The sequence below is a fragment of the Apus apus genome, chromosome 3 (genome assembly GCF_020740795.1).
Source record: "Apus apus isolate bApuApu2 chromosome 3, bApuApu2.pri.cur, whole genome shotgun sequence".
Taxonomy (NCBI): domain Eukaryota; kingdom Metazoa; phylum Chordata; class Aves; order Apodiformes; family Apodidae; genus Apus; species Apus apus.
In genome coordinates this window covers 49,291,690-49,319,632 of record NC_067284.1, presented here as the reverse complement: position 1 = coordinate 49,319,632, position 27,943 = coordinate 49,291,690, and the positions used below count along the sequence as shown (strand labels likewise).

At 45.7% G+C, this 27,943-nt stretch overlaps 2 protein-coding genes across 2 annotated transcripts in view; both read right to left on the bottom strand.

The window, feature by feature from the left end:
- The window catches only part of SNAP25 (synaptosome associated protein 25), a 65,983-nt gene extending 64,067 nt beyond the window's left edge, over positions 1 to 1,916 (bottom strand). The window contains exon 1 of the mRNA XM_051614855.1: positions 1,777 to 1,916. The gene's annotated coding sequence lies outside the window, so the exon portion shown is untranslated. The remainder of the gene's footprint in view (positions 1 to 1,776) is intronic.
- Positions 1,917 to 3,695: 1,779 nt separating this feature from the next.
- Positions 3,696 to 27,943, bottom strand: part of ANKEF1 (ankyrin repeat and EF-hand domain containing 1) — a 66,648-nt gene continuing 42,400 nt past the window's right edge. The window contains exon 10 of the mRNA XM_051614180.1: positions 3,696 to 3,767. Within this exon, the coding sequence (XP_051470140.1) occupies positions 3,705 to 3,767 (63 nt within the window). The 3' untranslated portion in view covers positions 3,696 to 3,704. The remainder of the gene's footprint in view (positions 3,768 to 27,943) is intronic.

Sequence of the window (27,943 nt, the reverse complement as noted above, 5' to 3'; positions counted from 1 at the left end):
CATGCCTACCCTTTGCATCCCACAGGGATGGCTGCCCCACACTGTCTTGTGTTGCCGTGGTCAATGAGATTGCTGCTTCGTGCCTAGAGCGAGGTTGGGGTGGGTGGTGTGGGTCAGGTATGTCCTTGTGGATGCTGTGGCCAGGGCTGGCAGCAGCCAGATATAGGTTGTTGGGGCTGCTCCACCACCCCCGGAGCTGTTCCGCAGACCAGTCCTCCCCTTCCCCCCTCTTTCCAGCTGGGAATGAAACCAGCAGCAATTATTCAAGCCATGCACGTAAATCTGGCAGATCCCGTGGCCCTGGTTTGACGCAGCTACGCAGAGCAGTGGCTGGACCCGCACCCCGATCCCCCCTTCTCCCCTTGTTTATTTACCCTGCAGAAAGCAGCCGAGTTACCAACTTTGCCAGAAACGAGCCACACCGAGGGGGGCTTGAGGAGACAGGGGGGCCAGGGAGTGGAGAGGATGAGTGGAGGGGCGGCGCAGAGCCAGGGCCGGGGCGCCGGGGCCAGGCAGGCGCACAGTGCGGCTTTGCCCGGCCGTGACGGGGCAGCCCGGGCTGCGCGTTACATAAGGCGGCGGGCTCCGCACCGCGGCCACGGAGGGCGGAGGGGTAGGACGCGGGGGGGGAGGAGGGGGGGGTGAGGGGGCAGTACAGAGCGAAGCCACCTCCAACTCACGGCTCGGGGACCACCCAGCGCCCCGGTACCGGAGCCCGCGGCACGCAATGCCGGGGGTGCAGCGGCGCTGCTCGGCGCAAAGGGGCGGGCGCCGAGTGTGCGGAGCGCGGAGCCTTCGAAGGCGCCGGGAAACCCCCGGGGGGGCTACGGCTGGTCCCGGCGGGCAGTGCCCGGTCCCGGAGGGACTCCGAGGGCTGGGCGTTGCGTAACCCCCCTTTCCCTTACACACATACCGCTCCACCCGCCAAAGGCCGAAGTACCAAACGCCGACTAATTTCAGGAACTGTAGCTATTCATATTTTTTTTCTTTTTTTTTTTCTTTCTTTTTTTTTTAATTTCTCCCCCTCCCCATTCTGACCTGCCGGGATACCCGGTACCACCACAACTGTTTCCTGTCCGCGACCGAGCGAGCACCGCCGCTTTCCAAAGGGGGAAAGCGCTTCCCGTGCGCCATGGCGGGGTCTGGCCGGTGAGGGCAGCCCGGGGGGGGTGCTGGGGCGGTGCGGAGCCGCAGGGCGCTGCAGCACGCCCGCCTCCGCAGCCGCGCAGCCCTGCCCGCCGCGCGGGACGGACGGCGGGGCGCTGCGGGGCCGGCGGCGGGCACGGCCGCTGTCCGCGGTGCTGATCCGCACCCCCCACACACACCCGCCGCAACCGCTGTCCGCGGTGCTGAAGCGCCCCCGCAGCCCCGCGCGCTGCGGTGCCCGGGGAGGCTGCACCTCCGGCCGGCCGAGCAGGGCAGAGCGCCCGCAGACCCTGCTGCCCGCTCCGGGGGGAAGGCTGGCCCCGCTTTTCCCTTCTGCTCTGAGCTCCGCCGGGCTTCTCTCCTCCTCCGGCCTCCTGCCGCCCGCAAGCCTGGCACGGCGGAGAGGCAGAGCCCCGCTCGCTCCTATGACTCCAGCCGGCGATGAGGCTGGCGGCGAAATTACGCCCCTCTCCCTGCCTTCCTCCGTCCCCGCAGCATCCCCCGAGGCTGGAGACAAAAAGCCGAGCAGATCCCTCTTTAAATGTATCCTTGTTTTCGTTTCCTTTTCACTAATAACCGCCTCCTCCCCCCCGCGCAGCCGGTCCCCCCCGGTGGTCTCCCGCCCCGTACCTCGGCTTCTGGAGCCCTGCGCGGGGCCGCGGCGGCGGGGCCGGCGGGTCGGTGCGGCAGCTGGGAGGCAAGGACAGCCGCTGCTGACCTCCTCGGGTCTCCTTCTTCAATGGACCGGGAGCCGTGCCCTCATCAAAGATGGCCGTCCGCTCCTACGTCAGCAGCTTTTAATAGCCGTCCCCGGCGGGGGGGCGGGGGGGGGGCGGGAGCGGGAGGGGGGCAGAGCGGGCCGGGCGGGCTTTGAGTCATCGCCGCCGCCCCGCACCGCGCCCCGCACCGCCCCGCGCCCCGCACCGAGCCACCCGGCCGCGCGGCCCCGCAACTGCCCCTCCGCGGCCTCCCCCAGCGCGGGGGGGTGCGGAGCCCAGCGCCCACGGGTCGGGGCCGAGGCCGGGGCTGGGGGCTGAGCGCTGCTGCGGGTGAACAGCCCGGGGAGGGGGGAAGGGGCGTCCTGCAGCAGCGGTTTCCTCCGCCAAAGGGGTGGTCCGAAGAGGGTATCCCTCTGAAGTCCCCGGTACTCCATATATGGCAGATCTACGTGGACTCCTATTTTCATGCGTGAATTCTTACTTCTCTCCCTCTTTTTACTTCTCACAACGTCCTCCTAGGGGTCTGGGTGTGTTATTCTGGTTGCTGCCCCTCTCCTCCCTAACTAAGAGCAGCCAAACACAAGGATGTTCGTGGTTAAGGACCTGGGTTATAAGTGATCGTTTGAGAGATGGGTTCAAAAAACAGAGAGAGAAATCGAAAAGAAAAGCTCGGGCACGTACGTGCATACACACAGCAGAGTGAGTACATCCCACTGCTGCCGAGGAGGAAGATGGTAACTCTGTTCCAGGAAAGAGCCTGGTTTATTTATCATGGATTAATTAAAATATTCATTCAGAGCATACCTAATTTGAAGCAAATGGAGTTGTCTCTAGCGTGATTCCTAATGGGGAGGAAATACTTTCATTTAATGCAAAGCCTATTTTTGCGTAATTTATCTCTTAATGAGGAGTTTAATGAAGGATGGGGGTTGCATCTGAAGTGTGACGCCCTCTTTCGTAACCTCAGTCATCTCCTCCTTCCACAAGCCTTCCTGCGTTCAGTTATGGATCCACCCAGACCTACAGAAGAGCGGCGGTGCTTCCCTCTTCCCTGGCTGAGCCCCTCTCCTGAGCAACACCCAAGCGCTGGCTGTGTGGAGCTCCGACCAGGCACACAGGCTTTTCTAAATAGTCTGCAGATGACACAGCGTCAAAACATCCGTCCCACATTAGCGATAATTCCATTCTCATTTCCCCCTCCCCCCGCCCGTTCCCCCCTCCCCAACCCCTCCCCCCCCTCTTTTTCCACGGCAGGGAAAACCGAAAGAGAGGGAAGGATCTGCAGCTGCATTTTGGAGCGCGTTCATCTCGTGTTATGGTTGTATGGGGGTGGGGGAGGGAGGGAGGGAAAGGGCGGGGGAGAAGGAAAGAGGACTGCGGGTGATTCCTCCTCCTCTGCTCTGTAGTTCCCCACAGAAAAACGTGACTGTAGATCGTGCTTTGCGATTCTCACTCTCTCCTACGGAAAATACGTCCTTCAGTCTCATTTGGAAGGAAGCAGTCAAAAGTTTGCTAAATATACGACGAAGGAATTCTCAAGGCAAGGGGGGGCTGCCTGCTGCATTAGAGTATCTTATGCGCTGTGCACATCAAAACCGCAGGGAAGGAGAGAACCTCTCCGGTTTAAGGGCTATAAATACAGACTAGCAGTAAAAGATGAACACTGTGCACACGCCCCCACCCCCCAGGTGAGGGGTCTGGAAACGCCAGCCTGGTTAGGGAGCAGATTCGGTGCCATAAATGGCAGTTTGGGAAAGCAGACCTTTTCCAACCAGCTCATGGGTTAATAGTGCCCAGCCCTTCGGTTGTAGACGTGCACTGCGGCTGGCAAGAGGAATCCTAGAGTGAGTCTTGGTCTGAAATCCAGGCTGTCCGTGCACACGCATCGTGCTTTGCAAGTTCCTAGCACACAGAGAAAGTTAAAAAGAAATTTTCAGTCAGACAGCTTGTCTGATAGTTGGTTTTGAAATGAAGTACGAGTTTCAAGAGAGCAATACTAGTGCTTATTAATAATTCATATTTACGGTAGATAAGGGAAGCAAAATTATAAGCTGTTGTTTTGACTAAGCCACCAGCACTGCAAAATGCTGGCTGGGTTTGGATTCAGCCCAACAATGCCTTTGAGGAGAATTTCAGTCCATTGGATACCAGCAGGCATGAATTTGGCTCCTTGTATCGAAAGCCAGGGAGGAGAATGCAGTGAAGGCAAAATAAGATGCAGCATAACTTTGGGAAAGAGGAATAAAGGATGGTAAAAGAAAGAGTGAGGAGGGAGGGGGTGGGAGGAGGAAGAATGGTAGGCTTCCAGTGAGAAAACTGGGTTCAATTTAAGATGAATTTCCAAGCTCTGCTGCGACAGAAATAATGTATTTTACTAAAACAACATAGAGCAGATTCATTAAACAGATCACAAATTTCCCCTTAAACTTAGTTGGAGCAACTACTTTTCCTACAGCTGGTCTTCACATGAGCAAGGCAAGGGCTACAGTCTGTGTTGTTCAGGAATGCCGATGTCTCTATCCCAGCAGTTGCAGAGGGGGGGCAGCCTTTTGCACCACAGCACTAAGATTTCTGTCGCAATAAGTGCTACTAGGCACTTTCAGCTGATTTTGTAGCATCTTTTGAGGGTGATTAAAAAAATAAAACAAAACAACAAAAACCCCCCACAAAACAAAGTGCACGATGAATTTATTGACTCTCTCTGATATCATTTAAATGCTCATTTTACACTGTGTACAGGAGAGCTGTGGAAAGTGAAGCTTAAAAATTAAGCAGGAGAAGAGAGAAAACCAGAATTTGGTCTAAGAATGATTCAGCTCCCTCCTATTTATTCAGGCAAATATTCAGTGAGCTGAACAACCATTACCTGTGGGAACAGCCCATGAATAATGAGACAGGGAACACACGTTCCTGTATGTGAGTGGCATGATGTGGCTCCCATGTCACCGGCCAGGAGCCAGCAAAGGGCAGAGCAGGCAGAGCTTGCAGCAGGTTAGCAGAGAGGAAATGACAACCCTTATTTTGGCCACAGCTCGAGGTCTGATCACAGAGAGTGGAAGCTTTCTGACTGCTCACAGGATCACCTTCAGCCTCCAATACTCATGCATGTGTGCTGCAAAGCTGAGCTGTGAGGCAGCTGAGCGAGTGGAACACCAAAATGCTGAGCAGTGCCACCAACTCCTGGATGTTAATGCCTGGGCTCTCCTGATGTCGGTCCTAACACAAAGACCATCTCAATTCCCTGCACATTTCTCAAACATTTCCATGTGCAATTTTTTTTTTTTTTTCCTGCAAAAAGGAAAATGCCTCATTTATCCAAGTGCTGCTCATCTGTGCTTCAAGTATGTGGCTGGGAAATAAATTGAATTAGGGCAGAGGGAGCAAAAAGGGAGAGGAAAAATGTACCTGCTTTGGCACTGAATGTTTCACAGCCTCTGTGATTTCTGCATTTTCCCAGGCTTAGGTGTCAAGGCATCCCCCAGTCTGTTAAGTGCTGTGCAATAAGAATATTTTGAGGATTGAGTCCTTTATGCCAAACTGCTAATTATTTTGTGTCCTTTACTGCTGTTTATGTAACTACTGAGTTTTGACCATTCAGTGGCACTTGCATCAATGTGCCCCTGACTGCATCTGATTAAATTTGAGAGAATAGCTAGACTTAAGTTTCTTTTTTCACTGCATTTTCAGGATCCCTAGATAAACAGTTAAGCCTTGGGCTTTTGTGAGGACCTGCACGTGATAGGGTGCTCCAATTCAAGCCAAGCCAAGATTTCTCTGAGTTTTATGTTCAAAACTAGAGAGATTAAATATGCAATTTTAACATAAATCCTCTGAGATGAGTCCCCACCTATTTCCTGATTGCTCTCTTAGATGTGCAGAACCTGATAGCTAAAGGTGTTTTGGTACCTGATTCCAAACTAGCTGCTTAAAGAGCAACTAGGACTTAAAAATTCAGCTCATGTAGGTCTCCACTGCTGAGCCCACCTCCCCCTGCCTTGGCTGGGTGCTCTCCCACAGCTACGTGCTCCTGCTTGACAGTATAATTTCCAGCAACACCAGACTTTAACATCTATTACCCAGTGTGTATAGGAGAAATAGTCACAACATAATCGAATATCTAGGGGTCATAATCTGGCATGGAGGTGTGACTGGAGGTCTCCAGGAGTGTTGTCAATGGGAGGTTTTGGCCAAGCTCAACTGCCATGAGAAGAAGGCTCTGCATAAGTCCCATTAGGCACAGAGTCACAAGATACTGGACACAGAAGAACGAGAACTAGGACCATTTGGTCTATATTTTATGGAGGAAAGGGGGTATAGACACAGGCATGTCTATGTGCCTATGACAGAGGCTGCAGGTAAGGATTAAACTCCATTTTTCATTGAAAAAATATCTGTTTTAATTAAAACAAACAAACAAACCAAACAAAACAAAAAAGCACCAATCAAACAAACAAAATCATCAGATTTGCATTTTCCTCCTGCACATGTGACCTTAACTTGGGAAATATTTCAAAAACTTCTCTAAAAGCTGAATTGAAGAAAGGATAGAACTCCCACAAAACAAGACAGAGGCTGAACTGAGAAATGTGAACATCAAACTATGGGTAAAATCTCTCCTGACCGCTGTGCAAACCTAAAGGCACCTGAAGGTATCAGCCATTTCTGCTCAAAATACCCAATGCTCCTTCCATTGCATTTCTGGGCATTGCTGGCATTGGCTGGGTAAGGCCCATTTGGGAAAATCTGTTGCCAAATAGGAATTACATTCCAACCTGGGAAAAACAGGGAGATGCTGGGCTCTTGGAGCCCAGCTCAGACTGCCTCAGGCCATGGGCTGCAGAGCCAGACTCTCAAAACTCAGCAAGCTACACTGCCACCAGGCCAGCAACTGGAGCAGGGACCTCCTGTGTCTCATGTACACGTGGTGCTCTGGGAAGGATTGTTGCAGGCATATTCTGCTGGTAGAAACAGTAAAACCAAAGATGTGGGATAACAGTTGGAAAAATACAACTGTTCAATTTTACAGTGTACTGTGTAAAATGGACTGCTGTTTGGTGCTGCTATCTCCACTTGTTTCTTTTACCTACCTTTTCTGTGAGCACAAAAAACACAGTAGAACACAACAATATATTATCACACAATGTAACAAATTTGCAGTTCCCCATTTAATTTTGGCCATATACTGTGTTTGACCACTAAGCTTCAAGCGAGAGCAAATTAATCTTGGTTTAATCAAAGCTTAGAGTGAGGGTTTGCTTTTGGGGCATATTGCTCATTTACAGGAAACACAAGCTATTTAAAACTGCCAGCAGACGTTCAAAGCTGAGAAGTGCACTTCTCTGTGTTTGCAGGCTTTGAAATCAATGTGGCTGTGATGAGTTCAACAAACTAGCTTGTGATTTTAAATGGTCCACTTGGAGATGAAGGGACAGATAGTCCTTCCTTTATGGTTATAATTGCCACTGGCATCATACCTGTACTTATTTCAACATTTTTTGGGTGGTGTGAAGTGGTGCAGGAGTAGTTACCTCATTCAAGTTGAGGTAAATATGACTTAAGGGAGGAAAAAGAAAACTCACAAATCCTGATGCAAAAGACAAAAATGGAAAGCAAACCAGGACACTCCTTCTCCTCCCAAAGACTTGTTTTTAATCAGAAGATAGACAGCTCTTGGGCTCCCCTACAGAGTTATCAGTTCAGGACCAGCAGTTGTCACAGCAAATGGTGAAAGTCACAGTAGATTAAGATCTCCTGAAGATGCTGTCCCAAACCAGTATGAAGGCTAAAGCTGCAACAGCAGATCATGCCATCAGATCAAGAGATTTCCTCTGCCACTAGCACATCTAATGACACTTGTTGTGTCTTTCACAAGGAGAATGACTGACCATTTCCCTGGGGTCTCAGGATGTCTCCCACTGTCACCTGTGAGGGAGCCTCAGCTAGTGCAAACTGGCTCAGCTATTTTGACCTTCATTTTTAGCACCTGGCCCTGGTCTGCTCCACCCTGATCTGGATGCATTCTGCTTGCTCCACCCCTCCCCTACACAAGTAAAAGGGCTTATGGGAGAGGTACATCCTTTTGTGTGTGGGAAGGTGTTAACTGTTAGTAGGTCTAGTTCCTGCTCTTCCTTTAAACTGGGTCATCACAATTTACCCTCCTACCTTCTTTAAGGTTTTGGGGTTTTTTTTCCTTCGTTCTCCCCTTTCATGTTATTCTTCTGCAACTCTCTCCCTCCTCCCTTTCTTCCTTTTCCCCCTGTTTCCTCCTTACACTAAACAGGAGGAAAGTGGGTCACTTCGCAATTGCTCTTCTTTATTTCAGAGAAATCCAGAGACATAAGACAGAACAAATAGGTAAGCGTCACCAATTCAGGGGAGCTTTAAAGATGTTTTCTTCTTGGCTGTCTCCTGGGCTTGCTTCACCTCCTCCTTTCCCTTTGTTTCCAATCCCCTGATGTAACAGTTAGTGCTGCTGTCTGATTGTGTAGTTAAAATTCAAATGGAGGCTATGTGACTTGAGAAGCTGAAAGTAAGGTTATTGGATTTTTTCCTCTTTATACTTTTTCGTTCAACAAAATGACAAAATTTTGCAAAGGGTTGTAGTTAGATATCCAAATCACTGAGTGATTCAATGTTGAAGCAATAGCTTGCAATCACCTCAGGCACCTACAGAAATGACCCGAAGAAGGAAACATTTCCTCACTTAATAGCAATCTTTATATGGGAGCTGTTTGCCACACAACAGAAGTTAGATCATTCTCAGACTAAACAGGAGAAATGTGCTGCCCAGCCGAGTGCACAGGCATGTGTTCTTTTTAATGCAGGCATGGTCCCAGGGATGCTTTTGCCCCTGAGGCCTTGCTACATCAGGGTTATCTCAGCCATTACCTGCTGCTTTTCAGTGAAAAACTTGATGTTAAGCTGAGTCCTTCTCTGAGGAGAGAGTTGGAGTTTGTCTTCAGGTGTGATGTTGGAGGACTTCCAGGCTTAAGCGATGAAAAAGCTGAGCATCATGGCTTTGATAGATGGACACAATATTTTCTTTTTTTTGGGGGGAGGGTATATTCAGGCTTTACAGACCCTAGAACTATGTGCTCACCATCAGTTGTTACTCCAGATTCATTCACTCTGCTATATATTTCAGACAGGCTGGTTTACTGATCTTTATAGAACCCACAGTGTTTACTGCCCTTCCAAACAAGGTTACTGTACATACTCAGTTGGGACTTTTGGATAACACCTCTTGCTCCAGTTTTCTCTGTCCTGTGCAAGAAATGGTTCTTTCTCCTTGGCAAATTCTCTTGCTACTTGCTGTGCAGACTGGTGGAAAGCACCAAGCTCCAGAAGGAGGGCTTCCACCCTGGAAAAAGTTACTTCCACGTTGAAAATTAGCATTCTAGGCTGAGGCGCAAGTGTCACCCTCCCTGTGAGCACTGGTTGGCACAGACCTTGATGGTGCAGCTGCATGTTCCCATTTCTCTTCCCCCTCTTTGAACTGGGTCTGAATCTGTCTCAGCCTCTGTTCCTGTTTTGTTTTGGTTTTTTCCCTTATTAAGGTTGTAAATATTTTCATCCTCTCCTATTGTTTACTGTATATCTGCCCAGTGAGACTTGGTGCTGCCTCTCCAAGGAGAGCTCAGAAAGCCAACGAGGCAACAACCTAGAGAGGAGGTTTCTGTTTATTACGTGAAGGGAAGACATAACTTGCTGATCCTTTTGCAGCCTTGTTTCTGCCACTAAGGACTCTCGGAAAAGCCTGATGTGACTGTTTAATCTGTGCCCAAAAGGGATCTACATCAGACAGGGAACCTACTTGAGGGGAAATGGCAAGTCTTCCTCTAGGCCATGATGTCAGCTTTCCCTCACGTGGATGTGCATCTGGAATAATTCAGGTGACTCAAAGGAGGACAGGCTTACTCTGTACAACAAAAGGACTGAATTTTAAGATAGATATTTAGCCTAAGGTGCTAACCTTCTTGTGAAGCTTCCAGATATGTAGTAGTAGGTTTAAAATGGCAGTATTCCTCAGCCTGATTTGAGGCCAATGACTGTGACACATCGTCAGTCTAACAGAAAGACTGTCTCTGTGGATTTATGGGTCAATGTCTTAATATATCTCTCAAATGGGATTAAAAAGTGTACTGGAAACTTCCTGAGCATTATTTCTCCTCCTCCTCTCTTCTTGTGTTTTGCAAAGAATTGTAGGTTTTTAATGGAGAAACTTGCTTAAAATTGCAAGTGATGGAAGCTAATCTGCCAAAACTCCCCAACCTCTGGAATAATTTTTCCTCCCTTGGAAAACTAGTAAACATTCAAAATACTTGAGGAATGAGAGCTCAACTGAGGAAAACTCTGCTTCTCAGCCTAATTCTTGCTCCTGGTGTTTTTAAGATGTTTTAAGGAGAGTTCTTCAACCTACCTATTTCTAGAACATGCACAATACAGACTGCTCTTGAATAATAAGTAAGGCTTGCTCTCACATGAGCTACATGAATAGTAGGAAGCTGAACCTCAGGATGTCAGCTTACTGCCTCATCTACATTTCTCATGCAAGTACCAAACACTTGAGTGTGATGGTACTTGACAACTTGCACTACTGTGAAGCCCAGTCCTGGCTGGGTAGGGGGTGTGCAAGGATAGGCCTGAGTGTGTTGGCATACTGAGGAGATAGCTTTCATGTTGCCTAATTGAGGTGTGCTCTTGCAGAGTAAGAAAACAAGAAGAAAGGACTGGAGAAAGTGGAGGCCTGATCCAAAATCCAAAGGAGCTTTTCTGTGGACCTCAATGTGGGGATGTGGACAGCTTTGTACTGAGGGATGGTATGGATTGGTCTCAGATGTAGTAATGTAGTTCTTTACAGGCTGTTTCCTGAGTAGGAAAAATCCTCCTTGAAAGCTGTTTGAGCAACTGCTCACAAGTCAGAATGCAGCTCTCACTTGCCAAAAAAAGAGACCCTTTATTAAAAGGAATCTCTTACAGCCTGCACAGACTCCCAGATGAATGTGGTGCCCACCGTGTAACCCCTATTGAGCTCATTGTGTCCCTTATTATCAGGCTCAGCTGCCTATGCTGCTGCCACCAGTGTTGCCTCTTGTGCTGTTGGTCTTGGAGCAGGCCTGGGGCAGTTCAAACTCTGACTTGTGTCAAAAGTGCTTGTGAAAGTCTGAAGCAAATGGCTGGAGTTAAAAGGTAATTAGAGAAACAATGTATTTTAAATATGTCCTTGCCTTGTTACTTTAGCATTGCTACTACAGGTGGAGCAATGGCTTCTAAACCATGGCTCATGAGTAATGATTCTCATGATCAGGATGATCCAGCTAACAGGATGATCAAAACAGGCTGGTCTGCCTGGGTGGAGGAGACGGGCTTTTCATGTGCCTCTCTGCAGGCAATGTGAGACTTGGTGGAAGAAAAGGCATGAGGGAAATGGATCTGATGTCTCCTCTGTGGTAGCTTGGCCAAGGGACTGTGGCCCTCTGCTTGTCACCTGGGAAGTGAAAAGGGTGGTGCAGGCCTTGGAACCACCTCCAAGGAACAGCAAGCTGCAGAGCTATCTCTTTCCAATATCTAACCTGGTCAGTATCTAGATTTATGGTTTCCTTTTTGTCTTTTTCTACATCAGGAGGATGGAGGCTTTTCAGTATGCCTGCTGACCAGTTATTTACCTCTTCCTAAAGGAAGGCCCAAAATTAAGGCTGTGGTGCGTAGACTGACTCTCTGCTGTTGTCTGTGACTTGTCTACTCAGCTTAACAGGCTGAGGGTGAGATCTGGTGTGCAGAGGGGATTCAAAGAAGAGGCAAGATGAGGTGTAGAATAAAGGATGGAAAAGAGTCCTGAAAAAGCAACTATGAATTGAAGCTGTGGGATCTGATTGTAAAAGAACAGCCAAAGTTCTAACTAATTGCTTTGGTCTTTTTAAAGGCAAAATGGTTGCAGGGGGAATTTTCTGCTCATGAGCTTAACCCTGGAGTGCTAATGCTACCTCCACTTCTCAGCACTGCCTACAAGCCATCATGTGACTGAGCAAGTTTCTGGTTAGTTTATGGGAATTATTTATTCCTGTAGTGTTCTCCATCACACTGCACCCGAACAAACAAGTTTAAGATATGATGAGGTTTATATCTGGCTCTTGTTTGTAATGGTTCAAGGGGGAGAACTGGAAAAGCTTTGTGCCTGTGCCCAAAGCAGGTGAGACATTCAGCTAAGTAGTGCCTGAAGTCACATGTCTGCAAGAAGAGTCTGGACATTAAAATGTCCTTGTTGTAGCTTGTTGTCTTCCCCTCTGGCTCCTGGGTGTTCCTTTTGCCTGTTCAGCCATGCCCCAATGTGGTGCAAAGCCCCTGGGGCCAGTAGGACTGTGGCTGTTGCACTGTAGCAGAGCTGCTCTTGTTCCCAGCGGGCAGGATCCTTCAAAGGCAGTGAGCCTTCATTGAGTTATGGAATGTCTACAGGGAAGGCCCAGACAGAATAGTTAAGCTCTTTTATTTGGTTTCTGAATGTCCCTTCATTCCTGTGAGTCACCTGGCATGTGGCCCTGGTGCTTTGCTGTGTGCATTGCTTACTGTCTCGGTGCTGGAGTCTCTCTGCAGAATGTACCCTTCAGCCTATCTGTGATGATCTGCACAAAAAAAAAAACCACAGCAGAATTGATCATGCCATGGCAGAAATAGCTTTGCACTGGAGCCAAGGTCCTTTCAAGGCAGGAATCATTCATTTGGGAGATTTTAGCAGCACTGGGCTTGTTAGTCATCTCAGCTATGTGAATTCTTTGGGAGTCCAGCCCCAAACACACTGTACTAAAAGAAATTAAACATGATCCCTTTGGAGCTCAGTCTATTTGCTTTCTAGCTTTCAGCTATTTAAAAGCTGTGCTTCCAGTACTTACACCTCCAGCTGCAGGGGGTGGAAAATGGACCAAAGATTGCAACAGCACAGAGCTTGCCAGAGTAGAAGCTGCCCTACTTGGTGTCAGGGGAGCTGGATCATATCCTCAGCTTTCTGTCTGATTAGCTTGGTGGGCTCCTCTCAGGAATTTTTCTTGGCTTCTTTATTTCTTTCCTTACTCCCCACATAACTATGTTTCTGACAGGAGTCAGTTTCAACCCTGCATGGGTGGGGCAGCATTGCTGTGCCCTCTTGTGTTGGCACAAGGGCTGTCTAAGAAGTCCAACTTTTACCACTTTATTGCTTAGGTCAGTGTTTCTTGCACAGCTGTATTCATCTTAAAAGTTGGAGAAGCTTCTGGGTATGAGCAAAGGTATTGGAATATGATGTTTTAAATTGATCTGATTGGTTTTCTTGGGGGAGTGGGGGGAGGGTCAAGACTCTGTACGATATGTGGGTTTTATCTTCCCCCATAAGAGACAAGAAGGTAGCATAGGCTGAAGGGAGCAGCAGTCTGTATATTAATTTCTGGCATGACATTTCCTTGTAGAAAAGGAGATGTTTCTGGTTTACCTGTGTGGAGAATTAGCACTGACACTGTTTTCTCTCTGCATAGAGACTGGGACTGCTGCCATCCTATGCACCAGTCCCACTGCTTATTTGGCAATAAGCTGGAGGAGCTTTGCCTGGTACTAGATATGAATCCACAGTAGGGAGGAATTCTCCCACACACTGCCAGAGAACAGATTTATTGCCACATATCCACACAAGGTGCTGAATTCACTTAAGTATCTTGTAATGTTGTATTTTATTTGCTTATCTCAGCCAGCTAATAAATCACTGCTAAATTTGCAGTGGGGATCTAGGGGGTAGAGATGGAAAGGGGTTTTATTGATATTATTGCAAAAGGTCTTTTCTACCTTTTCTGGGTAAATGAATTCTATTATTTTAGTTATATTAAAGATCTTTGAAAACCAATCTACTAGCAACCTTCTCAGTACTCTGAGCAATCACTGTGCAGACTGCTGCATCCCTAGCCAGCAAAACACTGTGTTCTGGCTGGAGCCCTAGGCTCCACCTGCCTGCACTGAAAATCAGAATGCAGGAAAGAATTAAGGCTTCCAGGGGAGTTATTTCTTTGTTGTTGCAAACCTTTCCATAGAGCTAAACTGTAGTTTTCCAGCAGTAAGTGTTTATGGGGCAGCATCTGAAGAATAACAGAAAAACAGTGTGTGAAGCAGTTGTCCCTGTCATTCAATGTAGGAGTGTTCAGCAGACCATAATCCAAATCTCTTATAGTTCAGCTGTTGAGTTTTATAAGTTGATTTTTTTAAGCACTCTGTAGAAATCCTGTGTTTTTCTTTCCTAGTTTATAGCACTTTTCAAGAGGAGTAGTGCTGGGGCTTTTGGGAGGGATGGGTGCATCATGTTTTGAATAACACTGGCATTATAAATAATTACCATGGCAGTAGTGCCTAAAACGAGACTGAGCATAGCTTCTCTTATACCGTATGCAAATAAAACCACTGAAATACTCCAGACCTCAGTGAGTTTGCAGTTTGAAATAGGTGAGACTGGCAAAAGGCAGTAGAAAATAGCTGTTTCTGGTCTATGCTTTCCTGCTTTCACTATATTTCCCCTGTATGTCTGGAAGTCCAAGGCTGTACAAGGTAATGGTTGTTATTTTTAACCTGAGAGACCTGGGAGGTATTTCAGCTGATATGCTTCAGGTCATAACTCAACCTCTCTCTGAGGAAGAAATTGTTTCCTGATCTTGATTTGTTGTTGTTTGTGTTGGGTTTTTTTAGCGATAGACTTGTAGCTGTTTAATTGGAGAGATGATGGAAAGATAAACCAGTTCACCATGTCTCCTCATTACAGTTCCTACCTGGTGTGTTAGACTGGACTGCTGCCAGTGTGGCACAGGAAAGCTTCCCTGTCCACGCATGCTGCTGTACACAAACTGTAGAGAGAGCATTCTCTTTCTGATGGCTCTGTTCTTGGGGCATTGTGTCAAGTTAAGCACAAGCTCACAACTACTTTAATTCCCTATGGAAACTGTGAGGAAATGGGAGGAAGGAATTAATTATATTCCTGTTCTGTTGCAATAAGCTTTGCAGATAGATCTGTCTGCCTGTGAGTTACCTTTTGTCATCTGAGGAATAAGGATTAGATATCTCTTGAGATCCAGAGTCTTTGGTTTCATCCTGCTGCACATCTTGGCTAGTAGATGAAAACCTGATCAGTATGTGCAAGAGAAATTCAGAGTTCTGTTTTGGGGAATCCACCCATGTACTGCGACCTTCCCAGTTTTGTTCTCCCAGGACTACAGGTTCTGATTCAGTAGCTGGAGCAATTAGTTTGCCTTTAATTTTTAAAAGGATTGAGCTAGTTTCTTTACTTGTTCAGTTTCCAATTTTGCAGTGAAAGGTAAGGGCTCTTGAGAATATCCCAAGGTATTAGGCAGGGTAAAGCAAGGTGGAGAACAGAAGTGTCATAGCAGTTGAAATGTTAAGTGAATTTTTGGGTGGGAAGAACTAGTAATGTTTGTGATAGAGTATCCCCTAGTTTCTCTGGGTATGAAGCTGGATATTAACCTCAATGGTTATTTTTGTACAGGACAATATGAGGTAGGGGAGAGAGAACAGGAGAAACAGGAACAGGCGAAACAGGAACAGGCTTGATTTTTTTTCTGCTTGGGCTTGATCAGAAGTCAATAAAAAGTACCATCATATTGTGGAATTATCTGTAGATCTAAAAAAAACCAAACAAACAACTAAAGCACAGCATGAAGGAGGTGTGTATGGACGCATAGATTTTGGGGCTGGGGAATTATTCATGTTATGCTTCAAAGGTGGAGACATAGCTCAGCTAGGACAAATGGCTCTTGGCTTTGCTTGGTAATACAGTGGTGCTTTAGAAAGTAGGTCAAATAAACAGCTTTGGCCCCTAGAGGAAGGCAGCAACCCATTCTGGGGTTGTTTTACCATCTGAACTAGCTATTTATTTTGAATGCAACCTGGGATTAACTTGAGCCTTCATCCTCTGCCTGTTTAACAAACTTCTGAGACCAAGAGAATCATAGAATCATAGAATCCTAGGGGTTGGAAGGGACCTCGAAAGATCATCTAGTCCAACCCCCCTGCCAGAGCAGGGTCACCTAGAGTACATCACACAGGAAGGCGTCCAGGCGGGTTTTGAATGTCTCCAGCGAAGGAGACTCCACAACCTCTCTGGGCAGCCTGTTCCAGTGCTCTGTCACTCTTACAGTAAAAAAATTTTTCCTGATATTCATCTTAAACCTCCTATGCTCCAACTTGTATCCATTACTCCTTGTCCTATCACTGGTCTTCACTGAAAAAAGCTTAACTCCATCGTCTTGACACTCACCCTTTACATATTTGTAAACATTGATGAGGTCCCCCCTCAGTCTCCTTTTCTCCAAACTAAAGAGACCCAGCTCCCTCAGCCTTTCCTCATAAGGGAGATGTTCCACTCCCTTAATCATCCTTGTGGCTCTGCGCTGGACTCTTTCAAGTACTTCCCTGTCCTTCTTGAACTGAGGGGCCCAGAACTGGACACAATATTCCAGATGTGGCCTCACCAATGCAGAATAGAGGGGGAGGAGAACCTCTCTTGACCTACTAACCACACCCTTTCTAATACACCCCAGGATGCCATTGGCCTTCTTAGCCACAAGGGCACACTGCTGACTCATGGTCATCCTCCTGTCTACCATGACCCCCAGGTCCCTTTCACCTACACTGCTCTCCAGCAGAGAAGCCAATAAGAAGCTTCTCTTCCAGAGAAGCCAATAAGAGACCTGGGAGTTGGCTCAGCTGCCCAATCAGACCACACAGTGATGGGGACTGTACTGCTTGGGCAGAGGTTGCAATGTACCCCTCACAAGGGAGAAGTTGTAGGATAATGATCTTGGCTCACTTGGGTGGCTGGCTGGAAGGAATCACAAGGATGTTGTTTGTGGTGAGTTGTTACAGCTACTCCTCTACTGTGAAGCACGGTATGGTTGAATATCAAAATACTGCATAGCCTAATACTTGTGGGTTCTGCTTTTGTCTTGCCATGCAGAAGGCTTTGATGCATGGTGTTTGATAGGGACTGAGCATATTTCCTACAGTGCTTCAGTCAAAAGTGTGAGTCAACAGTGGTGGCTGCAAGACCAGAGATTGCTTGGTAGCTGGTTTCTTGTTTTCACGTGGTGTAGCTTGCTCTTCCATGACTCAAAACCAACTAGAAATATTAGATTGAAAATACCTTTAAGCCTGTTGGAGGAAATATGTGGACTTCATAAGATACAAGGGTGGTCTAATGAGAAATTGTATCAATAGTAGATAATAGGATAAAAATCATAGGTGGAAATGAGCTAAATAAAATCTTAACTTGCCCAGTGATTCCCTCTTTCTGTTCAAGGCATAATTTATCTTATGGAGAAAGTCCCAGAGCACATGATCCAAGACTGGTATGCTAACTAGTGCTGAGGGAAGGAGTTGATTTTAGCACAACTCATGCTGTTGCAACATGGCCTAACCAGCATCAAAAACTCTGGTAAGAAGAAAAAGGACTCTGTGTACAACATGATGCTGCTGTCCTTGTCATTTTGTTCAGAAGAAAGTACTTTTCAGAAGCCTGGTGAAAATAAATAATAAAAAGGGCTACTGAGATCAAGAAAAATAAAATAATCTGTCCTGACATTTTCATCTAGGGATACTTGAAATATTACAAGAATCTGAAATCCACTGAGGGAAATGAGTTTGAAATCACATGGGTGTGCAGGAGTTGTTCTGAGAACTGGAGGAAGACACAGATAAAAATAAAACAAAGAAAAAACAAAGCAAGGGAAGATGCTGCAGTCACTTAGCCCACTCTCTCTATTGCGTTTGTATGGTTGTGGGAGAGATGGCAGGCAGCAGCTGGCTGCTTCAGAAAGCCTATTTTTATTAAGTCTTGCAAGTATTCAGAGGAAAAGACAACATTTCCAAAGTGAAACCAGTCAATACAAGGTGAAAAGCCTTTAAGCATTTATTTTTCCTCTTTCTCTTCCCTTGCACTTCCTGCCCCAAAGGAAAAGACCAAGACAATTCTTACACCATAATTTTTCTGGAGTCCTCTTTGGTTCTCTGAGTACACAACATATTGCTCTTCTTCCTCCGGGAGAAGCCAATTAGAGATCGGACCCTGACTAAATTTTTAATTACAGGTTTCAATCTAGTATGAGGGCAACTGCTGTCATTATTTATTTGGCCAGGAAGGGAAAAGCACCAGCTTGTAATGTCATTTCTTTGCAATGGTGACAGCAGCTAGCTTTCCCAGGAAGAGTGGGCGACAGCAAGACTTCTAATGAGGGGCGGGTGGCTGCTTGCTGTGTGCAAACCAGACTGCATTGGCTGGGCTGGGTGTAGTAGACTATATGGGATCCTGCATATGTATATTTGTCTTCTGTCCCTTTTTTTAAGGGCTCTTAAGCTCCTAGTTTTAATCCCACATGAGCTGTAGGAGGATGATGCGAAGTGGGGGGGAGAGAGGGCAGGGAAGTTCTTCATGCTCTCCCTGTACCCACAATAGGTTTGTGTGAAGATCTGCTACAAATAGAGCTTAAATGAGCTTTCAAGAAAACCCAATGGCAGGATTGTTTAGCTCACTTTGTGGGGAAAATCCATCGTGACAGCACCTGCTTCTGTGACCCTTGTTTTTGGCAGTTTTCTATTTGTTTATGTTAATCTCTGAAGTGCTCTCAGTCTAGGTAACAAGTGCCTTTGTGGTCCCTGTGATTCAGCAAAGCAGATTGCACAGATCGCTTGCAGAGTCCTCAAAAGCAGCATAGTTTGCTTTGTCCCCTCTTAGGGCACAAAAAGTCCTTCAATCCTTCAGATGCTCCAAAGCACATAAAACTGATGAGGGATGGTATACAGATAGTCTGGGAAAAATATGCCCAGGAAGGGCATAATCTCCCTTTGAAGCGAGGGATGTGATGTTAGTTCCTCTGTCATAATTCTCTTCATGTCTTATCCTTGTTCTCCTCATGCTGTAAAGTGAGGAGAGTTCACTTTGTACATTCATTTAGTATTTGGCCTCTCCCATAGACAGCAAAGGAGGTGGCCAAGGCTGGAAATGAATGTTTCAGTGATGTCTATGTCTTTACTCTCAACTATCTCCAGATAACGGAATCACGGAGCTGGCAGAGTTTGAAGGGACCTCTAGAGATCATCTAATCCAACACCCCCACAAAAGCAGGATTGCCTAGAGCACATGACACAGGACTGCATCAGTTACTGAATGGACATCAATGACCTTGAACAGCTTGAAATGTTGTCATAGGTGAATGTGTCTAGTCCTATTACCAACTTCCTTCAACACTTGTTTCCTTTGCAGGACACCCAATATTACAACTATATACGACATTATTGTCCCACTGAACAAGAAGAATGAAGATGCTAGGGTAGTTTCTCTGCTGGCTTAAGAGGAGCTCTGTGCAGGTGGTATTAGAGGTGGACTCTATGGTGCCCTCTGGGGGAAGGGACTTGGATTGGCTCATCATCAGAAGAAATATTTAAACCCTGGTGCTGTGTAGGGGAACAGGACTGTGTATTTGCTTACACACAGATGAGCTAAACTGGCCCAGTCTCTTGTTGATGAGCCAGATCATTAGGTAGACCAAAACCAGTCTTGGCTACCAGCAGAGTGATAGTATCAAAGCTTGACATTCGTCCCTTTGAGAGGACAAGATTGACAAAGCTGGAACTAGCCTAGACCTGAGGCAACCCAAATCCCTGGGCATAGCAGGCCAGTGAGGCTGAGCTTTCCAACTAGCCAGGAGGTTTAAATCTTCAAGTTGGCTGAATCTGTTCCTGGGTCTAGGCTGGTAGAGGATCTCAGTGTTGCTGTGTGTATGTGAAGGTAACTGTTGTCTTCTCATCTAAAGTCAGCCAAATACTGGATGTCTGTGACTCTCCTATAGAAAGCAGAGTACCAAAGGCTACCCTGATAACAAATTCCTTAAATGGGCTGCAAGATGCATTACCAAAAGCAACCTCATCCTGCTTCAAGTGCAGGCATCAGGGTGAAGCTCAGCAGTTCCATTTACTGCTCACCTGGGCACAGGTAAATCATGAGTATGGTAGGTGAAAACACCAGGCTACAATTACACTTATCTAACAGTACTGTTTTTAATAGTTGTATTTGTCCTTTAAAAGGAGTGGAAGCAGATAGTATTTTTTTCTTTCTTTTGTCCCTTTACTCATCTCTTCCCGTGTGTTGTAGCAGCTGTCCTCTAGGGTGGTGAGAAAGTATGCAGGTAAATATTGATAATTTTGTGGTAATTCAGCAGAGAGACATTTCTCTACTTCTCCTCTGAATTGCATCCCTTCCCTCAAATGAATTTGTTTCTAAGGAGTATCCTTAGGAGAGAAATCCTTACATTTGTGAATGAAACAGGTCTTTAAAGTACATACAGAATCTCTGATAAGTGATCCCCAGAGTCCTATAACCATTTTGCTGTTTTCATTAGAGCCTGAACAATGGGGAATGTTGTGTGGGGGAAGGAAAAGCAGGTGGGAGGCAGCTGATGAGGGGAGCAATGTACCCTGCTAACAAAATAATTTGCCTGAATCAGTACATCCTGGACTTTTGTGTTTCCTTTCACCTGTCCCATTCTGGGCAGCCATGTTATAAAGGAAGGAAAACATTTAAAGCTGTACTAACCAGACTCCCATGTAAAAACAAGATACAGATCAGCAGAGCTGGTGTTGTTATGGATGGGAAACCCACACAGCACTGGAATCAACACATCGCTGCCAGGTGGCAGCATGGGTTTTGTCATGGTTTGACTCAGGATCAGCAATTTAACCAGTGACAATGATGCTCTTGATCCCTTCCCCCTCCCAACCAGGTGGGGAAGGAGAGAGAGAATAAGGAGAGAGACTTTCCAGACTGAAAATTAAACTAGACAGCTTTAACTAAATACTAATAAGAATATACGTACAATTATATACAAGTATGTTCAGGAAAGTGCAAAGCCCAATTGCCTTCCCCCATCCCCAGCAACTCCCGGGGCATCTCCTGAGCTCTGAGAAGTTCCAAAGTGTCCTGGTGCGCTGCCGGAGAGAGTGGCAGAGCAGACAGGAGCTGAGGGGAGAGTTATGAGGGTCAGGAATGCACGGGCCTAGGGATCAATGGTGAGGGATAGATGGAGTCCTCCCTGGATGCCAGCCATGAATGGAAGAGAAAAGGAAAAGGGAGACGGGCTTGAATTCTGTTATCCCCAACTTTACATTGAGCTTACATAGATACATGGAATGGAATACTTTGGTCAATTTTGCTGTCCATCTAGTCCACTCCTCCCTACAGGAGGATTGCAGATAGGACTCTTCTGCTCCTTTAGCATCTGAGCTACAGATTCAACAAGTAGAGCAAAGAGACCTTGGCATTTCAGCAGTAACTAACATTTCAGTGCTATCAGTCCACTAGCTGAGAAACTTGTTGCTAGTTAAGAGAGTTCTCTAAAGGAAAAATAAATGGGTAAAAGGAAAACTGGCTTCATTGTGGCTTAAACCAGTACATGTTTGCTGCAGCCCTGGCTCAGTACCTGTACCAGTGCTCCTTGGCACTATCATTCCTTTGTTCCAGTGCAGTGTTCAGCAGCAGGAACTTGTTTCATTTTATTTTCCTAGGGCTAAAGAAAATAAGTTGCAACTGAAAGAGGAGATCAAGAAGGGGAGGAAGAGCTTACCTTAGACACCAGATATGGGGACAATTGTGGCATTTCTGCAAGAGGCCCCAGAAGCTTGCTGCCTGTCCTTATGGCTTTTCTCATTCTCTCCAAAGTGCCAGCACTTTCTCAGGAAGGAGCTAATCCTGGCAGACATCAAGGGCTACTGAGGCACTGATGTGTGTTTGAGGCCAGCAAGGCTCACCAGAGACTCAGCCCTCTCTCCCTCCCCTTCCACTCTGTCAAAGTCCAGGCTGCTTTTCCCATGAATCTGTACTGCTTGAGATAACCAAAGTCTGTAATATGAGGATGTGGTACTTTAATTACAGTCTGAGCTGCTGCAAAACAACTGTGGTAGTCCCTGAGGCCACCTATGCTGCTTATTCCTCCCCCAGGGTCTAAGGGAGCAGAGGCAGTAGCTATACAAAGGACTCTGAGGGGGCAACAGTGTTAAAGCAGTGCATGCAGTGGCTGACAGGCTTCAGTTTGGTTGGAAACCGCTGGGTCCTGCATCGGATACAAGTGTAGGGGACATGAATGTTGCAAACCAGGAAAGGTCAAGAGAAACACATCTGTCTTGTGAAAGAAATGGACATGAGGAAAAGACCAGAATATTTTTCTGACCAAAAATCAACAAAAACAAGGATACAGTTTTAATCTAAGTCTCTGGCTATTCCCCACAGCAGTGGTTCTTCCTTACAAGGTTTTCTCCATCAATCAATTCTCTACTGGAACTTTGTCTTCAGGAAGAAGCCTTCCTCTTCCTGGTGCTTGGGAAGGAAGCTGTACTCTTTGCTTTCTGGGGATGGTTTCCCCTGGGTGGAATATTTGCTTTCATAAGGATGGCCTTTGCTTGCTGCTTTTCTTCCCTGAATGCCTGTTTCCAAGGGGAAAAGCTGGGTTATGCTCCAGTCTTGCTAAAGCCCTGGTGAAGGCCTGTCACAGATTCCTTCCCAAACTGTCTGCTGCTATGGACTGGAGGCAGTGACTGCTGCTTATAGAGTTTTGTGGGGCTTTGAGGAACAGAAACACTGTTGTATGAACTTCAGCAGGACATAAGCTGTATGTTGAAGTAATCAGCATCCTTAACCTTCTACAATGAGACCCAGCAGATAGCTTATTTGCATCCAGTTGTGGCAAAAATACAAAGTTATGTAGGAAAATAACCTGAAAAATTCTTATTTAATGAGCTCTGGAAATGAATAATGAATACATCATTTTAAGTGTTTCTTCAGTCTGCTACAGAGTGCTATCCTGAGATATGAGAGAGCATGAATGCTTGGGCAATATGAAGGAGAACAGTAATTTGGTTTCTGAATTAACAGATCACAGGATGAATGGAAGAGCTAATAGTTTTTTGAAGTAAACTTTTTAGACCTTCACCTGTCCAAGAAGAAAACTTGGCAGTGTGCTGAACCTTAATTTTTAAACAGAGGATGAAATATGGACTTGAATTACAATTGCTTTGAGTTGGTGTGATGCCACTGACTTCAACAGAAATTGTAATGGCCATGTATCAGCTCCATGGCAATCTGTTGGAACTGCAATGAGAAATGAAAGATGAAGCAAGGTTTTGCAGGAAGATTCCAGTTTTCTGGGGGATCCCATGGTGACAGAAAAGTTGAATATATGACTGACTTGGAGTGATTTGTTACATGTTTTGCATTACATGCATTATCTTTGCTCAGGTGTCTGAGTTTAGGCTTTATTTAAAAAACAAGAAAGCTCTTTTGGACCTTTGTCTATCGAGAGACTGGTTTACATTTCAGATAAGTCATACAGCATTTCTTTCTAGCCCTGAAAGAGTCTTACATGTTTGTGTTCAATTACTGCTTATCTCAAAAAGTTAGTAGGATAGCTGTTCATTTTGGGTTTGGTGTCGTCTCAGTGGATAGACTCATGATAGTGAAAGCACTTGGCTTTACAGATAAATTACTCAAGAAGTGTTTCCTTTTAAAGTGTCTTTAAAATCACTTCCTTCAAAGTATAGAATCTGGAGAAGTCTATAAAAACACAAATATGTGTATAAATATGGTGAGCATGAAAGTGTGTGGATAAGACCAATTTAAAAATTAAGTCCAGGAAGATGAAACTCGGAGTTCCCATAGCAAAGCTGCAGTAATTTCAAGTTATCAACAAGGAGAAAGTGTGCAAGCAGCCACTAGCTCAGCTTTATCAAGGCAACTATTTATTGTCAAGGTATCTTTCTAATCTGTGACTTGCAGACTTCTCAGGGCACTGAAGTGAAGATGATGAGTGCTGGAGTTCTAGGAGCCTTGGAGAGCATCAGAGTGTTACCTGTGTGTGTTTGTACAGCACCTTTCATGATGCTATGCCTGATCTCCCCAATGTGAAAACTCTGTCTCTGGAGCTTTGACAGGCAGTTTCCTATAGGAAAAAATGACTGAGGCTGTTTTCCATTTCTACTCAATAAAGTGAGCACTGGTTAGATGGTGTGGAAGTTGGCACTTTTATGGCTCCTTGCCAAGCCTCTTGGAAGCCACATATTAGTGACAAGTGAGTTTATCTGAAGTAAGCTCTTTACTGAAGCTTTTCACATGTGATGTGAAGAAACTTTCACTTTTGCTTGCTTTCCCACTCAAGAGCCTATCACAAACCAGGAAACTCTTTGGTGTAGCACATGGTTGTTACTGTCATATGTGAGACATAAATGTTGTCAGTAACCTTCCTTTCACATCAAGGTGTGTATCTTCTGAAGTCAAGTCTTGGCCTGGTTTGAGCCAGGATGAAGCCAATTTTCCTTTTACTGATTTTTTTTTTTTTTTTCCCTTCAGTAAGCTTTCTTTTAACTAGCACCAGTGTGTTCCAATCATGACTGATAAGAGTGGAATGTTTTTCTAACTGCTGGGTCTTCAAGGTCACACCTTCACTCTGCCAGCTCAGCCACTGCGGGGAGATCTATGACCCCCCCTGTAGGAGGATGAATTAGACAGCAAAATTGGCCAGAGATATTCCATTCCATATCTCTACGTAAGCTCAGAGGAAGGTCAGAGATCACAGAAGACAACTTCCTTCCTGCTTCTTCTTCCCTTCTCTCCCATCCATGGCCGGTGTCCATCACCATCAACCCCCAGGCTCAAGCTCTCCTGACCCTCATCACTCTGTGCTTTCTCCAGCAGCTCCAGGATTTTTCGGGACTGTTCACAGCTAAGGATAGTGCTGGGGGAGTTGCTGGGGATGGGGGGAGGCGAGAGGCTTTTGCACTTACCTGAACATATTTGTATATAATTATATCTATTTTCTTATGTCATTAGTGTTTAATTAAAGCTGTGTAGTTTAGTTTTCAATCCAGCCAAGTCTCTCTCTTTTTCTCTCTCTCCTTCCTTTCCTGGGTGGGAGGGGGAGGGGATTGAGAGCATTGTTGTCAGACCTGAGTCAAACAGTGACAGTTCTGTTCTTAAATCACTGATTACTCTTATAAAGCTTTACACCCAGCCTAAAAGTCCAGGGCTAAATTAATGGGGTTTTACATGTAAAGATAGGAATTTAATTTTTAAAACATGTCAGACATCTATTTGAAACTGGGAGAGAAGTCCCTAAATATCTTTCAAAATCTGGAGCTGTGCATCAGATGGAGAATCAACATTTAAAGAGTAATTTCACAAAGGAAGAGGAGCATCTTGGTGAAATTATTTCCTTCAGCACAAAGTTCCACAGCCTGAAGAAAGCAGAGCCAGCATCTTGCACAGTGAAGTTATGCTTACTCTCCTCCTTGTGCCTCTCTTCTAGTCCTTTTCTTGCTGCAGATGCATCCAGCCCACATCATAGTGCTATGCACGGACCATGGCAAACTAGGTGTCAGCTGGTCTCCTGTTGGCACCCTACTGCAGATGGTGTGTCCCATGAAAGGCTGAACCCTTATCTTAAGTGATTTTAATGTAGATTTGCACAAATATGGGGGCTGAAGTTGGGGTCAATACCCCAGGAGCATCAAAGATCAGTAATGTTCCTGGTGGGGAAAACTCAATCCCTGATCATCCTTAAGAACAACAGTGACATTGCAGATTCTGGGTAATGGGTCAGGAGTTATTTACAGTCTACAACAAATCTCCAAAGTTTCCTTATCCTGGACCTTTGGGACACGTGTAATGTAGAAGGAAACTTTCTATACAGGTAGAGCTCATCAGCTTTCAAAAAACTGTAGCTTCTGCTTAGAGATCAAACAACTGCTGTATGGAGCTGTTCTTCCTATAGCACCAACATATTTAGCTCTGCCAGGGGAAATCTGGGGAATTGATTCTCAGTGGCCACATATATGGATAAAATTGGAGTAACACACTTAGCAAAGCATGGAACAGCTTTGGAGAAAGGAGGCTGAATTGCAGGTGAGGGAAGGAGCAAGGCAGTGAGTCACTTCAGGAAGCAGGTTCTGCTGAATTTGACTGCTGAGGTTTTCTTATGGAAGTCTGCCATCTGCAAAGATACAGGTGTAAGAAAATACAAAATGTGTAGAATCCATTATATAACTAGACTCCTCAGCATCAAGCTCAGCATCAACATTTCAGTTAAAAAAAGTAATTGGATGTTACTGCTTAGATTCTCAGCTATAAGACCAAATTTCATTAGGAGCTGCAATAACAGCACATATAGCTGAGAGCAAAATTTGGCTCAGAACCCTTTCAGTTTTGCAACACCCACTGTTCATTTGAGTGTTCAAAGTTGCTGCAAAACATGTTTTTGAAAATTAACTATCAACTACACGCTATAGTAATCTTTCTAGTGACAACAGTTGCATAGTACACCTGCACTATAATACACTTTTTGTGGAACCTTAAATTTGTCTTGTTATTGTCTATCAAGTCTTGCTAATACGAATCTTGCTCCAGTGCTGACTCAGTTGATGAGTAAAATATTGTAATGTAGGCAGCCCTAATTTGTGATCTTCTGGGGTTTCACTGAGTATCCAGAACCTTCCTCAAAAGCCATTTTGCAAGTGACTACGTCATACCGTTAGGCTTAAGGTTGCTCTGCAAGTGCAAACTATTATCTGGGCATTACCAATGCAGTTTTAATTTTGGCTTTATCAATACTTCATTAATGAAGTGTTACTCAATATGCATTTGTTGCTCTGTGCTCCCAAGCAGCTTACTGTGTCACATTAGGAAACAAAAAAAACACCAAAGCTTACAGCTTTAAAGACTGCCTAATTTTATTTTATTTTTCCATTGTCTCCTTTCCTCCTTTCAGGCTTTCTACTCTGGTACCTCATATTATAGTTGTACTATACTTTGGGTGACTTGAAAGCATCTGTAATGCTGCACCCCTAGCACTATGAGCAAATAAACGATTTTTGTGCAGCAATCTGTAAGCTGCACTTCAAGAAACATTTCCTCAGCTGCTGACAGACACTCAAGAAGGCTTGAACAAAGAAGGCACTGGCAGGATGGGAAATATGCCTCATCTTCCTTGATGAATTAAGTTCAAAGCAACTGGAGGAGGGGTGCAATGGCAATGGATTTTCCCTGTCTGGCCATCAGCACTTTGACAATTCTGCTGCTGTATTGAGCCACTGCTGTATGTGATTCATATTCAGTGTGTGAGCTACAAGGAAGTGAGAGCAAGAGGAGCAGGTAAAGGCAATGGCCTTGCACGATGTCTGGCTGAAGCGCATGAAATAAAATGTCAGAGGGTGGTACCTAGAAAAATAACTTGCTGATATGGACTGCCCCATCTTCACTTGGTCTTTGGTGAGTCCTGTTTCAAATTTCTTAGAAACATAAAATGGTTTGGGTTGAAAGGGACCTTAAAGATCACCTAGTTCCAACACCCTGTCATGGGCAGGGGCACCTCCCACTAGACCAGGTTGTTCCAAGCCCCATCCAACCTGGCCTTGAACACTTCAGGGATGGGCCATGCACAACTTCCCTGGGCAACCTCTGCCAGTTTCTCACCATCCTCACACTGAAGAATTCCTTCCTAATGCCTAACCTAAATTTACTCTCTTCCAGTTTAAAGCCATTTCCCTTGTCCTATCACTACATGCCCTTGTAAAATTCCCTCTCTAGCTTTCCTGTAGGCCACTTTCCTTATTTAACAAGGAGATAATTTTGCTTTAATGTACTCAAAGTATGACCTGAAGTTGCTTCCTCTCTGCCTCCCCTGTAATCTCTAGTGATGAACACTGTGTGTGGAGACTGTTGCACCAGCTGATGACAATGGGGTCAGCAACAGGCTCATCCCTCTGGAGTGACCTGGCACCAACGTTAACTGCACAGACCATGTCAGACACCTACAAGATAAAACCAATGTCCAGATGAGCTTCCACATTAAGCTGGTTTGGTCTGTCTTAGATCTGTCCTTCCTCGGCAAAACTCCTTCCTGGAAAATCATGAGCCCTCTGGCCCTAAAGTCACAGCTGGCATCCAGGAAAGTTTGGGTTTGTTTCCTTTACTTTTGTTTCCAAGCAGTTTCCTGTAACTTTCTTGGGATTTAAAATCGAGTTTTATT